A 13,028-nucleotide genomic window follows, 5' to 3' on the forward strand; every position below is an offset into this window, starting at 1 on the left:
CTTCCCTTGCTCAGCCCTTTTGGTGACTTGGGCACAGTTGACTACTTAGGACCCTGTAGAGTGGGCTCAGCTGTGACACAGGAAAGAGAAGCTGAATTTCTTAGCTGTGCCAACCTTCCCTTTTCTTCCACTAAGGTTAGAGGACCAGGTCTTGTCCTCACGTGAGACATTTGCCTGCTACTGAGAGAGTTGGCGGTGGCTGCTGCTGCTGCTGCTGCTGCTTCTGCTTCTGCTGCTGCTTCTGCTTCTTCTTCTTCTTCTTCTTCTTCTTCTTCTTCTTCTTCTTCTTCTTCTTCTTCTTCTTCTTCTTCTTCTTCTTCTTCTTCTTCTTCTTCCTCTTCCTCTTCCTCTTCTTCCTCCTCTTCCTCCTCTTCCTCCTCTTCCTCCTCTTCCTCCTCTTCCTCCTCTTCCTCTTCTTCCTCTTCTTCTTCTTCTCTTCTTCCTCTTCATCCTCATCCTCCTTCTTCTTGTTCCCTCCCATGCTTAAATTTTGAATGTATTAAAGGCAGAGACCTCCCCATGTCATTTCTGTCCCTGGTGCCTGCTGGTTCTTCCTCCTTTCCAAATGTCACCCCCTCCCACTCTGTTCTCTTGCTGTTAGGTTTTGGGAGAAATGCCAGGAGCCTGTGGCCTGTGTATGGGAGGGTGTGGTAGGTGTCAGGAAGGACACCTTGTGTCTTACAGTCAGTCTTAGCGCCGCAGGATTAACACCCACAGCCAACCTGTTTGGAATAGCATTTGTGGTGGACGTCATTGTTCCCTAGACAGTACAATATAACCATGATTTCCACAGCATACACATTGTATTGGGTATTAAATCCAGAGATGATAAAGCTTTTAGTAGGATATATGTGGGTTGGATGCAAATTCTATGTCTTTTTATATGAGGGCCTCGTGCATCTGTGGAGTCTGCACTTGTGCAGTGTGTGGGAGGACTGGGAACATGATGGATACAGGGTTGACTCATATCCTCGTGGACCTCTCTTGCCACTCTGGGATCCTGGATCCAGCAGATGTAGGCTCAGCTCCTTGGCTTGAGATAGTCTGTTTTCTTCCTAGTATAAGCCAGAATGGTGGCCCTCCTGACATTTCTGGTCTGCTGGGCTGAGTAAGTCGGGGTGGAAGATGCCCACCTGCTGCCGTGCTGGGTGACAACTGGTCTGCACTGTCAGCTCTCTGCAGAGCCCAGCACAGTGGGGGTGAGAGGAAGGGACCTGCAGCTTCTGAGCTAGATGAACAGGACTCCTGCACCATGTGCAGGACAGTGAGGTTAGGTCGCTTTTGGGGTGTCAGGTGATGGGATCTCCATTGGCGTTTTGTTGAGAAATTGCAGTACACAATCTTCTGGTGTGAGCCCCTGGTGAGCCCAGACCTTGCTTGGCGTGTGAGACACATGTCTATGTCAAACATAGGCATCCTGACTCAGGCCTCTCCTCTGTCACCTTTCGGAAATGGCTGGGGGATGATGTTGTAGATGTCTCTGTCTTCCTGGCTTGGTGAGCAGAACGCAGTCCAGGCTCCCCCTGGTGGGGCCTTAGCTTAGTGCTAGGCCTGCAACTGTCCTGAACCATACACCCATCTCTTCAGACCTGCAGCATTGGCCAGGGGACAGTCAGACCAGGGTCAAGGACACCAGCTACTGCTCAATATCCTCAGTAATAACACTTAAGAATAGTTGCCCAGCAATAGTGGTGAACGCCTCTTATCCCAGCACTTGGGAGGCAGAGGCAGGCAGATCCTTGTGAGCCTGAGGCCAGCCTGGTCTACAGAGTGAGTTCCAGGACAGGCTTCATGGCTACTGGGAAACCCTATCGCCATAAAAAAAAAAATCCAAACCAAACAACAACAACATTAAAAAGAATAGTAGGAGAACCAGGGCCTGTCTGCTGAGACCCAGCTCGCACATGTTCAGGGCCACAGGCCCCCAAGATACCTCCATACCCACTGGTACAGTTTCCTCAACTCACAGAATGAAGCTGAGAACCATCCCAGGCACTGAGGTCCTGCCTGACCTACCATGCTTTGGCATGTAGGGCTCCACACTGGGTCTCAGGATGGAGGATGCCCCGAGATGGAAATGGGGCAGACTCCATTCTTCATAGAGATCTTTCTAGACTGCTTGCCAGAGCTCAGGAGCCCTCCTCATCTCTGCTTACTGCATTTAGGTCCTGGGCCCCTCTACTCAAAGACAGTGGTGGAAAATAACCCCTCTGCCTGCATTAGCCGCCTCTCCTGTAGGGTGCCATGACCCTCTGTGCCACCATTCCCCAACATGGAAGAAGTCACCTCCAGCTCCCACTTGCTAGGAAGGTTCTGTCCTAGGGAAGGGTGATGGATGATGTCCTTGACTGTTTCCACTCCTGGCCCGTGTTTCCGGTGGCTGAGATTAACCGTGGGTCTGACTCTCAGACAGATGTTCCTCGCTAAGCAGAGCTGGCAGCCATAAGAAGGCCCTTGGGCTGGGAGGGTGGGGTTCCAGCCATCCGACTCCCACTTTAAAGTTTGCCTTGCCTCTTGACTGCTTCTTAGAAGCCAGGAGCTTGTGGAGGGCTCTCTGCGGGCAGGCCTGTGGCCTCCAAGGCCAGGGCCAAGGGAGGGGTCTCTGGTATCTTCCTAGGCAGCAGGGACTGTGTTGAGCCTGGCTTCCAGCCCTTTCTGCACAGTCGCACAGGGCCTAGAACTCTTTAGCACCTTTTATTAAAACCATCTGTTCTACGTTTGTGTCCCCATGCACGCAGCCCTGGATGTGGGGGACACTGAACATAGAGGTCAATTGTGTGATGGACGTGGGCGGCTCAAGGCTCTTGGGGTCTTGAGAAGATAGACCTCGTGTGGACTGAAGGGTAGAGGACAAGCACCAACCAGCTTGAGCAGGCCCCTGGTGTGGCTGGAGCCAGCAGACACTTCTGGGCCGTGCTTCCCCCAAGACGGGGATGAACCCAGATTCTGCCCTTCCAGGGCACTCGGATCTTCTACACCTCTGCATTTTCCTGACAAAACTGTTCCTCCCACCCTCCCAGGAATGCATCATTGATGAGGACTGTGGGCCCACCAGGTACTGCCAGTTCTCCAGCTTCCGGTACACCTGCCAGCCGTGCCGGGACCAGCAGATGGTAAAGACACCAGTAGTCTCTGTTGCTGTGCTAGGGCGAGAAGATTAGCAGTCCCAGGGTTTCTCAGCTCACCTGCTTGCAAGAGCCTTTGAGTGATGGGGAGGAGTCCCAGATTTTGGTACCTGGAGTAGTAATCAGGGTGTCATTCTAGCAGACCAGCAGCTGCTCCACCCCATAATCTCTGTTCATATTGTGTGACTCATGGGTAGCAAAGAGAGGGAGGGAGGAGAGGATGCGAGGCTCTGTCCCTTCCTCTGGGACAGTGAAGAGCAGCAGGCATAGTAGTGCATACATGCAGTCCCCAGACAAGGGACTTTTTTTTTCTTGGGCTGCTCTCCAGGTCCCCGAGCTTCCAGTCTGCTTAATAAATACGTAGAGGGAGGAGCCAGGAGGAGGCTGGAGGACTCCCCGGCAATGTGGGTTGTGAGAGAAACATGAGCCCAGGCAAAGGAAACCCTCTGCTTCACCCAGCAGACCTTTGGGACAAAGCTGTGGGTTCACGAACTTGAACTCTTGACATTTTCCCTTATTTTGACAGTAAAATAAAGTGCAGTAAATTTGGAAAATAAAGGGTTCCTGTGACCTCGTTCAGCTCCATCTTGGTGAGGCAGTTGCTGGTGTCCTTCCAGGCCACCCCCATCACAGGGCACAGTCCTTGGGACCTCTTGTTGCTCTTTGTTCTTCCCTGTGAGTCTCTGGGTCCCTGCTCCCCACATGCTGTCCCCAGACTCTGACTTGACTTAGCGGTTTGTAAGACTGCTGCTGCCTCCCCCTGGGTCCTGAGCCACCTTTCCTTCCGCAGGCCTCGTAGAACGGGTGAAAGACAAACTGGGCTGCTGCCCATCTTTACCCCAGCACTCGGGAGGCAGAGACAGGTGGATCTCTGAGTTTGAGGCCAGCCTGGTCTACGTAGTGAGTTCCAAGACAGCCAGGTCTACCCAGAGAAACCCTGTCTCAAACAACAACAACAACAACAACAAATAAAAAGGGTGAAGGATAGAGCCATGGGCTGGAGGCGCCAAAGATACACAGGTTCTCTTTGTAAAGTCTTTGACCTGGGTAGGAAAGACTTAGACATTCATCTTCTCAGGTACCATTTTTCCTGTGTTTTGACCCTTCTTGTGCCAACAGCCACACTTCCAAGCTACCTCCTTCAGTTTCCACTAATGTGAGCCATCTTTGATTGGGCCAAGCAGGCTGAAGCACCAGCTGCCCAGGTTTCCAGACTAGTGATGCCCTGGGCCTTGTGTTTTCTTCAATTCTCTGCAGCTGTGCACCCGAGACAGCGAGTGCTGTGGAGACCAGCTGTGTGTCTGGGGTCACTGTACCAAAAAGGCCACCAAGGGTAGCAACGGGACCATCTGTGACAACCAGAGGGATTGCCAACCTGGTCTGTGCTGTGCCTTCCAAAGAGGTATGTGTGTTCCCCAGGAGGTGCTGGGGAAATCGGTCCTCACCGCTCAGGAGGCTCTGCTGGGCCTCAGAATGCTACCCACATCTTTTCAGGGTCCTGCCTCCCTGCGACAGCATCTCAGATGCTTCCACTGTGTGTCCCAGCCCCACAGTCTCTTCCTAGAGTAGGGAGAGAACTTCCTGCTTTGTTTTTCCCCAGTTGTTGACTATGCAAGTTAAGTTCCTTTAGGATGCCTGAGTCCAGGGCAGGAGAAGCATCCCCCAGATGGGTGGGGTCCCAGAAGCCCCTCCCCACCCACATCCCACAAAGGCACCATTGGCCTGGGTGCTTTGTGTAGATTCTCTTTTTCAGTTCCGAGGCCCTCTCCTTTGCCAGGAGTGTGTCTGAAAGCTCTTAGCTCCTCCCCAGCTCCCTTTCCCCAACCTTACTGTCCCTTCCTGTGCTTGCCACCTCATGATTTGCATAGAGGACAGCATTCCAGAGCTTGCCCCACCCCCTCTTAATGTCTGTCACCTCCCTCTTCCAAGGCCTTGGCCCACCCAGCTCCTCTGTCCTCTTTGTTTCTGTTCCTTGACTCATCCCTCTGCCCTGACCCAGGCCCTTATTAGCTCTCTGCTGTTGTCAGGAGGAAGCAGCTAGTTGATTCCCGGCTGCTCAGCCCCGAAATATTCACACAGAAACTGTATCAATTAAATCACTGCTTGGCCCCTTAGCTCTAGCTTCCTATTGGCTAACTCTAACATATTAATTTAACCCATTTCTATCTATCTGTGTATCGTCATGTGGCTGTGACTTTCCTGCTAAAGTTCCATCTGGCTCCAATGGGGCTACATGGCTTCTCTCTGACTCTATACCTCCTTTCTCCAAGCGTTCTGTTTAGAGTTTCCCCACTTAGCTCTGTTCCCCTGTAGCTCTGCTATAGGCCCAAAGCAGTTCCTTGTTAGCCAATGATATTCACAGCATACAGAGGGGAATCCCACATCACTCTGCCCCTGCTAGAAGGTCTTGGTTTCACTCTTCATTTCCTCTGGTGGTTTGGCCTCCAACCCCCAGCTCCGCTCTTCAAGCAAGACCCCCGTCACCGATCCATCCTCAGGGGTTAGTTCATCCCAACTGTACACTATCCTTCTCAGTCTGTCCACTCCTTTGATTCTTTCCTCACGTGGGGTTGAGGGAGGAGAGCAAGCCTGTGTCTGTTTCTGTGTCTGTCTTCACGGTGACGCTTGGCTGCTCCAGGCCTGCTGTTCCCCGTGTGCACATTCCTGCCTGTGGAGGGGGAGCTCTGCCATGACCCTGCCAGCCAGCTGCTGGACCTCATCACCTGGGAACTGGAGCCTGAAGGCGCTTTGGACCGATGCCCCTGTGCCAGTGGACTCCTCTGCCAGCCTCAGAGGTGAGGTCCCGTCTGTGACTGTACCGGGGCCTGAGAGCAGGAAAAATGTCATCCAGGGGGACTTAGAAGCAGGTTTGGCTAGGAAGAGATGTTGATTGAGTGTGGGGTAGGTCACTAGGGGGAGGGTGTGGAGGGAAGGAGCCCAGACCACACCATCATGGTGGGAGAGGAAGCTGGCATGGAAGAGGGGTGGACCACCAATGTGGAGGGCACCTGTAGGTTAGAGGCTCATGAAACTGAAGCTTCAGAGTTGGCAGAGCTGTTCTCTACATCTCTGTCCTACCCACACCCTCTTCTCAGCCTTCTGTTCGACCAGACTCTAGGGGCACAGGGAAGAAAGCCAGAATTCCCCTCTCCTCTCTCTCAGAGGCCCAGGGTCACCATGTGTGCAGCAGACGTGGGGTTACATTGGGCCGCCTTCTTGAAACCCAAATGGGCAGAGGGCTGAGGGGACTCCATGTGGTAGTGAACTTCCAAATCTCCAACATCAGGGCAGACAAGGCCCGAAGAGGAGGCCTGTGACGGCCCTTGAGGACTTTCTCCTTGCTGACTCTTCAGTAAGATGGTGGTGACAGGATGCACCCTGACAGGAAGTAGTGAGGTCTGAAGGCCCACACAGAATACAGCCCAAGGCTTCACATGGACCTGACATGCTCCAAGCCTGGCTTTGCTCTCCAGGATAACAGAGAGAACCTTGACCAAATCTCAACCTTCTTCCCCAGCCACAGTCTGGTGTACGTGTGCAAGGCAGCCTTCATCGGTAGCCACGACCAAAATGAGGAGAGTCTGCTGCCCAGGGAGACCCCTGATGAGTATGAAGATGGCGGCTTCATAGGGGAGGTGCGCCAGGAGCTGGAGAACCTGGAGCAGAGCCTGGCCCAGGAGATGGCGTTTGGGGAGCCTGCCCCTGCGGAGTCCCTGGGTGGGGAGGAGATTTAGACTCAGACCCAGCTGAGCTGCTGGTAGATGTGCAATAGACATGACTAATGTATTTCCCCGGAGTGTCCCCTAGGTGTGGGGCTGGCCAGGCATTCTCCAGAGCTCCTTCCCGGTAGCTTTTTCCCTGGCTTGACGAGGTGCAGCGCAAGTACATTTGTTCCAGCTGCCCCGCTGCTCTGGGGCTGGGAGAGACTGATGGGGTGGGGGAGGGCAAAGGCGAGCCACCCCACACCATGGCCAGATGTTCTGTTTTGTTCAGATTTGATTGAAAGGAGAAGACAGAAAGGGGTAAAGTCTGCCCATGGTCGGCCCGGGGGAGATATGGAGGAGGGTGCCTGCCCTGCAAACAAGGACCTGGCAAAATGTAGCCATTGCGTTTGTACTGTGTCCCTTCTGTGGGCCAAGGCTGTTCTTGTGGCCTCCCACACCTTCATCCCTCCACCCTCTCTTTTTGCTCCTCTTACCTCACTGTCAGCATGCCCTTCACATCCGCTCAGTCCACCCCGCGCAGCTTGGGAGCAAACCAGAGTGGGTTTCTCACCAAGCCCCTTGTTCTCTCACTCCCCCCCATACCAGCCTTGGTGCCCCCAACAGTACTTCCAAAAGGAGGGGAGTGAAATCCTTTTCTTCTTTTCTTTCTTTTTTTCCTTCCTTCCTTCCTTCCTTCCTTCCTTCCTTCCTTCCTTCCTTCCTTCCTTCCTTCCTTCCTTCCTTCCTTTCTTCCTTCCTTTCTTTCGCACCTGGAACTAAAGCCAGGCCAGTTTGCACATCCCTCTAAGGTTAGAAGTAACAGCGTGGAGGCCAGTGGTATGGACACTGCCCTCTGCCATTTGCTTCAATAACTCCGAAAAGTCAGTAATTGGAGGGCCGTTTGTGTAAATTAATTCACAGGAAGGACATTTGGGTAATTGCAGGGCCAGGGTTATAAATGAAATTTGCAGTCGTTTAGCCACAAGGGAAGGCCTTTCTCAATGGCACAGAGAAATCAGAAGCCAGCCAGGCTGTGTGAAGTACGGCTGTGATGTCCGGACAGAAGCTGGGCTGGGCGTTGGGTCTCAGATCGCTGTGTTAGGTGCCAGGAACTGTTTCCATCCTGTCCTCATCCAGAGTGATTCAGCTTTAGAGCTGCGCCCAGTTGTCGAAGCATGCTTTTGTCTGAGTTTTAAATTATGTATAAGCACATGCATTGCGCTCAAAGATCATGCATAAATTACTTTAGCTACTGTTTGATAATTCTTGGGCTCCTTCCCCCCCCTCCCCCTTTGGCTTTCAATAAATATACCCCCCCTTCATCCAGAACAATAAAATAAAACAATCTGTGGTATAAAGAGACGAAAAGTCTTTCCATAGAGGCAGATTTTCCAGGCATATGTGGTTCTCTTCTGGACTCTGTTGGAACATTTATCCTTGTCTGGATGGGAATGAGTTTTAGGAGAGCAAACTCCTTGCCATCTTCCGAAGTAAGTCGTCTCTTGGAGGCGCCTTGTCATCAGAGGCAATTCTGGGCTTGGGCAGGATGGGCACGCTAATGAAATACCTGAGGCAATCAATTTATGTATTTAAAAAAGCTTATTTGTGTTCCCTGTTTTGGGTGTCAGTTGAGTGGTGGGGCAGCACAGCATGGGGGGGCATGTGGTAGAGTCAGGCTGCTCCCAGGGAGAGAGGGGGAAACACCCAGTCCTCCCCCAGGACCGGGGCCCTCTCACGAGGCCCCACCCGGTACGGGCGCCAGGCTCTGCCACATTGGTCTTAGCTACTCTACTGGTGCTGACAAGAGCTCCCTGAAGGGTGAGGGTTCATTTTGTAGCAGGTGAGGCACAGGGGTAGAGTGTGGGGCTGCTTCCCACAGTTCTGAGGACCAGGGGGCAGAGAAAGGGTAATGCTAGGACTCAGCTTTTTCCTTTCTCCCCTTTCATTTATTCTGGGACCCCAGCCCATGGAATGGTGCCACCCCATCCAAAAGGGTGAGTTTCCTTCCTCAGCTGGAACTCTCTGGGAACTCCTTGCCTCATAGACAGGTACAGAGGGTGTCTCCTAAATGATTCAAAAACCCATTTGGTTCCAAGACACAGAAGGGCTATGTAATAACTTTTCCACATAACACCTTTGCCATCTAAAAGACTTTAAATCTCTAATCTGAAGATATCACAGTAAAGAAATATAAACATTTAGAAAAACAGTAAATATAAGTACTTGCTAGTTACCTGTGTCCACAGTATGGGTCCATTTGTCACTAAAACCTGTGCTGGTTAAATTTTGCTGTGTTTAATCTGGTATGCTGAAATCCTATGGTTTTAGCTACAAATGAGAAGATTCAGAATAAATGAACAACATATTAAAAAAAAACCCTACACAGGCCGATAAAGAAGATTGCTGTAGCCTCCCAGTAGTGCCGTGGGGAACAAGCCTTTAACCAATGGGTCTTCGGGCAGGGAGATAGTTTACCTAGTCCATAACAGAGCTGGGACACACCAAGCTCTTTAAGGACTAGATTATATTTAGGTCAACAGGGCAGCAGGCGCGGACTCTCTGAATTCCGTATAGCAGATGACAGAATGGGGCTTCAGAGAGGTGGAGGAGGGAGAAGGTAGGCGAAATGGCTTCAAGGGGGCACTGATTCTTTTACTGTCAAACATGGAGGTGTTTTTTATTCGATGGCAACTTACCAGGGCCCCTTAACTCCTGGGTCACCCGGCAGCTACGTGTGAAGGCTTGCTCAGAGCAAGGTTTGGATGTTCCCAGATGAGACTCTCTGCTCTGAAATCATGTCGATAAAAGACGGGACACAAACAGCTGAGCGCTAGAGGAGCCCCAGCGGAGGGCTTAGCTTAGAGGGCCGCCATGAAAGGGAAGGACAAGGTTACAGGGTGAGGTGACTTAAAGGGGAAATGGATGAGATTCTTGATGGATAGGATGACTGGAAGCTAAGGCAAGCGTGAGGAAATGCGTAGAGATGAGTCTGAAAATGGTTTCATTGAAAACAAACAAAAAAGCCTGTTTGGTACCCACCATGTATCAAGTCCCCTTCCCAGAGCTAAGCACCCTATGAAAGGCCCGAATGCTCAGCCGAGAAGACCGCACCTCACCATTGTTCCTGGACCATGGGAAGAGCTGAGCTGAGTGCCGCTCTCCCTGGCTGCCTGATCTTTTCTTGGATTTGGTTCCTGCCAGGGAAACAGCAGCAGAAGCTACCATTCAGCTCCTTAGCAGTGAGCCCAGCAAAGGACCAGGACAGGTGCTTAGGATGTGGCATTGGCTTCAAGGCCCTCTGAGGAAGCTGGGAGCTGTCAGGCTGCCTTCCTCCCCCCACCCCTCCCCAGCCTTCAGCTAGTACTCACTTCTTAACTTCTGTTAGTTTGACAATCCTTGACCCATGGCCCCTGTATGACTTTTATTATTTCTGTGGCTATAAATATCTGACAAGAACAACTTAAGGGAGGAGTTTAGAGTTCAAAGGGATTGTCCACAACGGTGGCAGGAGTGGAGATGACTGTTCGTGTGACTTTCCTACCAGGAAGCAGAGCGCATGGGAAGTGGGGCGATCTCAAGGCCCACCTCCAGTGGCCCACTTCTGCCAGCAAGGCTCCACTTCCCTGATGGTCCACAACCTTCAGAGACTGCTGCACACTGAGCACCAGCTGTTCAAAGACAAGTGGGTGCTGATGGTGGTTGTTTGATGAGAAATGTCCCCTTTAGTCTTAGACACTTGAACACTTAGTCCCCAGTTGGTGATGCTGTTTTGGGGAGGGTTAGGCAATGCAGCCGTGGCGGAGGAGGTGTGTCACTGGGGGCAGGCTTTGTCTGCCTTGATTCTCTGCTTCCCATGTGGGTTCAACGAGTGCCTCAGCTTCCTGGTTCTGCACCATGCCACTCTACAGTCATGGACGCCAACTGGAAGTCAAAATAAACTCAAGTTGCCTTTGGCTCTGGTGTCTTATTACAGCAACAGAAAAGCAACAAACACGGGGGCCATTTCTATAAGAGCTCCCTTCTTCAAAACCAGCAGTAACCGGCCCCTCTGGTTTTATTCAGCGAAGAGTTCTCCACTCTCAAGGGCTTGTGTGACTACATGGAGCTCACATGAACAGCATAATCTTTACCCCTGAGAAGGTCCTTGACCATTAATTATCACATCCCCAACCTCTGTGCTGCATGAAGTTCCTGGGATTCTGTTTTGGGCCCTGGATATCTCTGGGAGAGCAGGAGTTTGAGGCCAAATTAAGAACAGAAGTGATCCTGGGCACAACTATCTCTGGGTTTTGTGTGTGTGTGTGTGTGTGTGTGCACTTAGGCAGATATTCATGGATGTATCCATGTATGTGTACACATGTGAAGTCAAAAGATGAGGTCAAACAAAATACAACATCCCTTCATGATAACGGTCTTGGAGACAGCAGGAATATAAGGAACATACCTTAACATAATAAAGGCAATATACAGCAAGCCAACAGCCAACATCAAACTACATGGAGAGAAACTTCCAGCAATCCCACTGAAATCAGGAACAAGAAAAAGGTTGTCCACTCTCTCCTTACCTATTCAATATAGTTCTTAAGTTTCTAGCTAGAGCAATAAGACAACAAAAGAAGATCAACGGGATACAAACCAGAAAATAAGAAGTCAAACTGTTTGCTGATGATATGATAGTTTACATAAGCGACCCCCAAAATTCTATCAAGGAGCTTTTACAACTCATAATCACCTTCAGTAATGTAGCAGGATACAAAATTAACAAAAAAAATCAGTAGCCCTCTTTTTATGCAGATGATAAATGGGCTGAGAAAGAAATCAGAGAACCATCACCCTTCACAATAGCCACAAATAACATAAAATATTTTGGAGTAACTCTAACCAAACAAGTGAAGGACCTGTATAACAAGAACTTTAAGTCTTTGAAGAAAGAAATTGAAAAAGACACCAGAAAGTGGAAAGATCTCCTATGCTCTTGGGTAGGTAGAATTAACAGAGTAAAAATGGCAATCTTACCAAAAGCAATCTACAGATTCAATGCAATGCCCATCAAAATCCCAGCAAAATTCTTCACAGACCTCAAAAGAACAATACTCAACTTCATATGGAAAAGTAAAAAAAAAACCCAGGATAGCCAAAACAATCCTGTACAATTAAGGAACTTCTGGAGGCATCACAATTTCTGACTTCAAACTCTACTATAGAGCTACAGTACTGAAAACTGAAAACAGTCTGGTATTGGCATAAGAACAGATAGGAAGACCAATGGAATAGAATTGAAGACCCGGATATCAATCGACACACCTACAAACNAAAAAAAAAAAAAAAAAAAAAAAAAAAAAAAGCATATTTAACAAATGGTGCTGGTATACCTGGATATAAACATGTAAAAGAATGAAAACAGATCCATATCTATTGCCATGCACACAACTCAAGTCCAAATGGATCAAACATAAAACCAACCATACTGAACCTCATAGAAGAGAAAGTGGAAAGTACACTTGAATGCATTGGCACAGGAGACCACTTCCTAAATATAACCCCAGCATCACAGACACTGAAACAATTAATAAATGGGATCTCCTTGAACTGAAAAGCTTCTTTAAAGCAAAGGACATGGTCAACAAGAAAAAAAAAAGGCAGACTACAGAATGGGAAAAGATCTTCACCGACTCCACATTGGACAGAGGGCTGATCTCCAAAATATACAAAGAACTCAAAAAATTGGTCATCAAAATAACAATCCAGGGAGGCGCACGCGCCGGCAGACGGAGCTGGGAGGCGCAGGCAGGCAACGACGGCTGCCGCCAAGACTGGAGGGGACCAGCGCGGCAGCAGAGGTCGCAGGCGGCAGGGACCAGCGCGCAACACCGAGAGCAGATCGCCCCACTACAATTAAATCAAAGAGGTAGGCCTTTGGTTGGCGAGGGCCCTGGCAAACGGGGAGCCGGGACCGGTTCCGGAAAACCCTTCTTAGGGGTGAGAGGGTTCTTGGCCCCCAGCAGGAGCCAGGAAACAGAGCGAGGGCAATTAGTAAGAGAAGCCTCTGGCCAGCAGAGAAACCTGATCTGATTTTAAAAGACCAATTAGATAGCATTGAAAGGAGGAGATGGGCAGGCGCCAAGGCAGAACATCACCCATTAATCAGAAAAACAACATGAAAACACCAGATCCCAAAGATCTTACAACAGAAAGATTT

General features: G+C 50.2%; 1 protein-coding gene across 1 annotated transcript in view; it reads left to right on the forward strand.

Annotated features, from left to right (window-relative positions):
• The window catches only part of Dkk3 (dickkopf WNT signaling pathway inhibitor 3), a 44,433-nt gene extending 33,651 nt beyond the window's left edge, over positions 1–10,782 (forward strand). Inside the window, exons 4-7 of the mRNA XM_050125893.1 lie at positions 3,021–3,113; positions 4,383–4,527; positions 5,764–5,920; positions 6,643–10,782. Of these exons, the coding sequence (XP_049981850.1) occupies positions 3,021–3,113; positions 4,383–4,527; positions 5,764–5,920; positions 6,643–6,859 (612 nt within the window). The 3' untranslated portion in view covers positions 6,860–10,782. The remainder of the gene's footprint in view (positions 1–3,020; positions 3,114–4,382; positions 4,528–5,763; positions 5,921–6,642) is intronic.
• The last annotated feature ends 2,246 nt before the right edge of the window (positions 10,783–13,028 follow it).

This window comes from Alexandromys fortis, unplaced genomic scaffold, assembly GCF_014885135.2.
Source record: "Alexandromys fortis isolate MF-2015 unplaced genomic scaffold, M_Fortis_MF-2015_v1.1 scaffold_250, whole genome shotgun sequence".
Classification (NCBI taxonomy): Eukaryota; Metazoa; Chordata; class Mammalia; order Rodentia; family Cricetidae; genus Alexandromys; species Alexandromys fortis.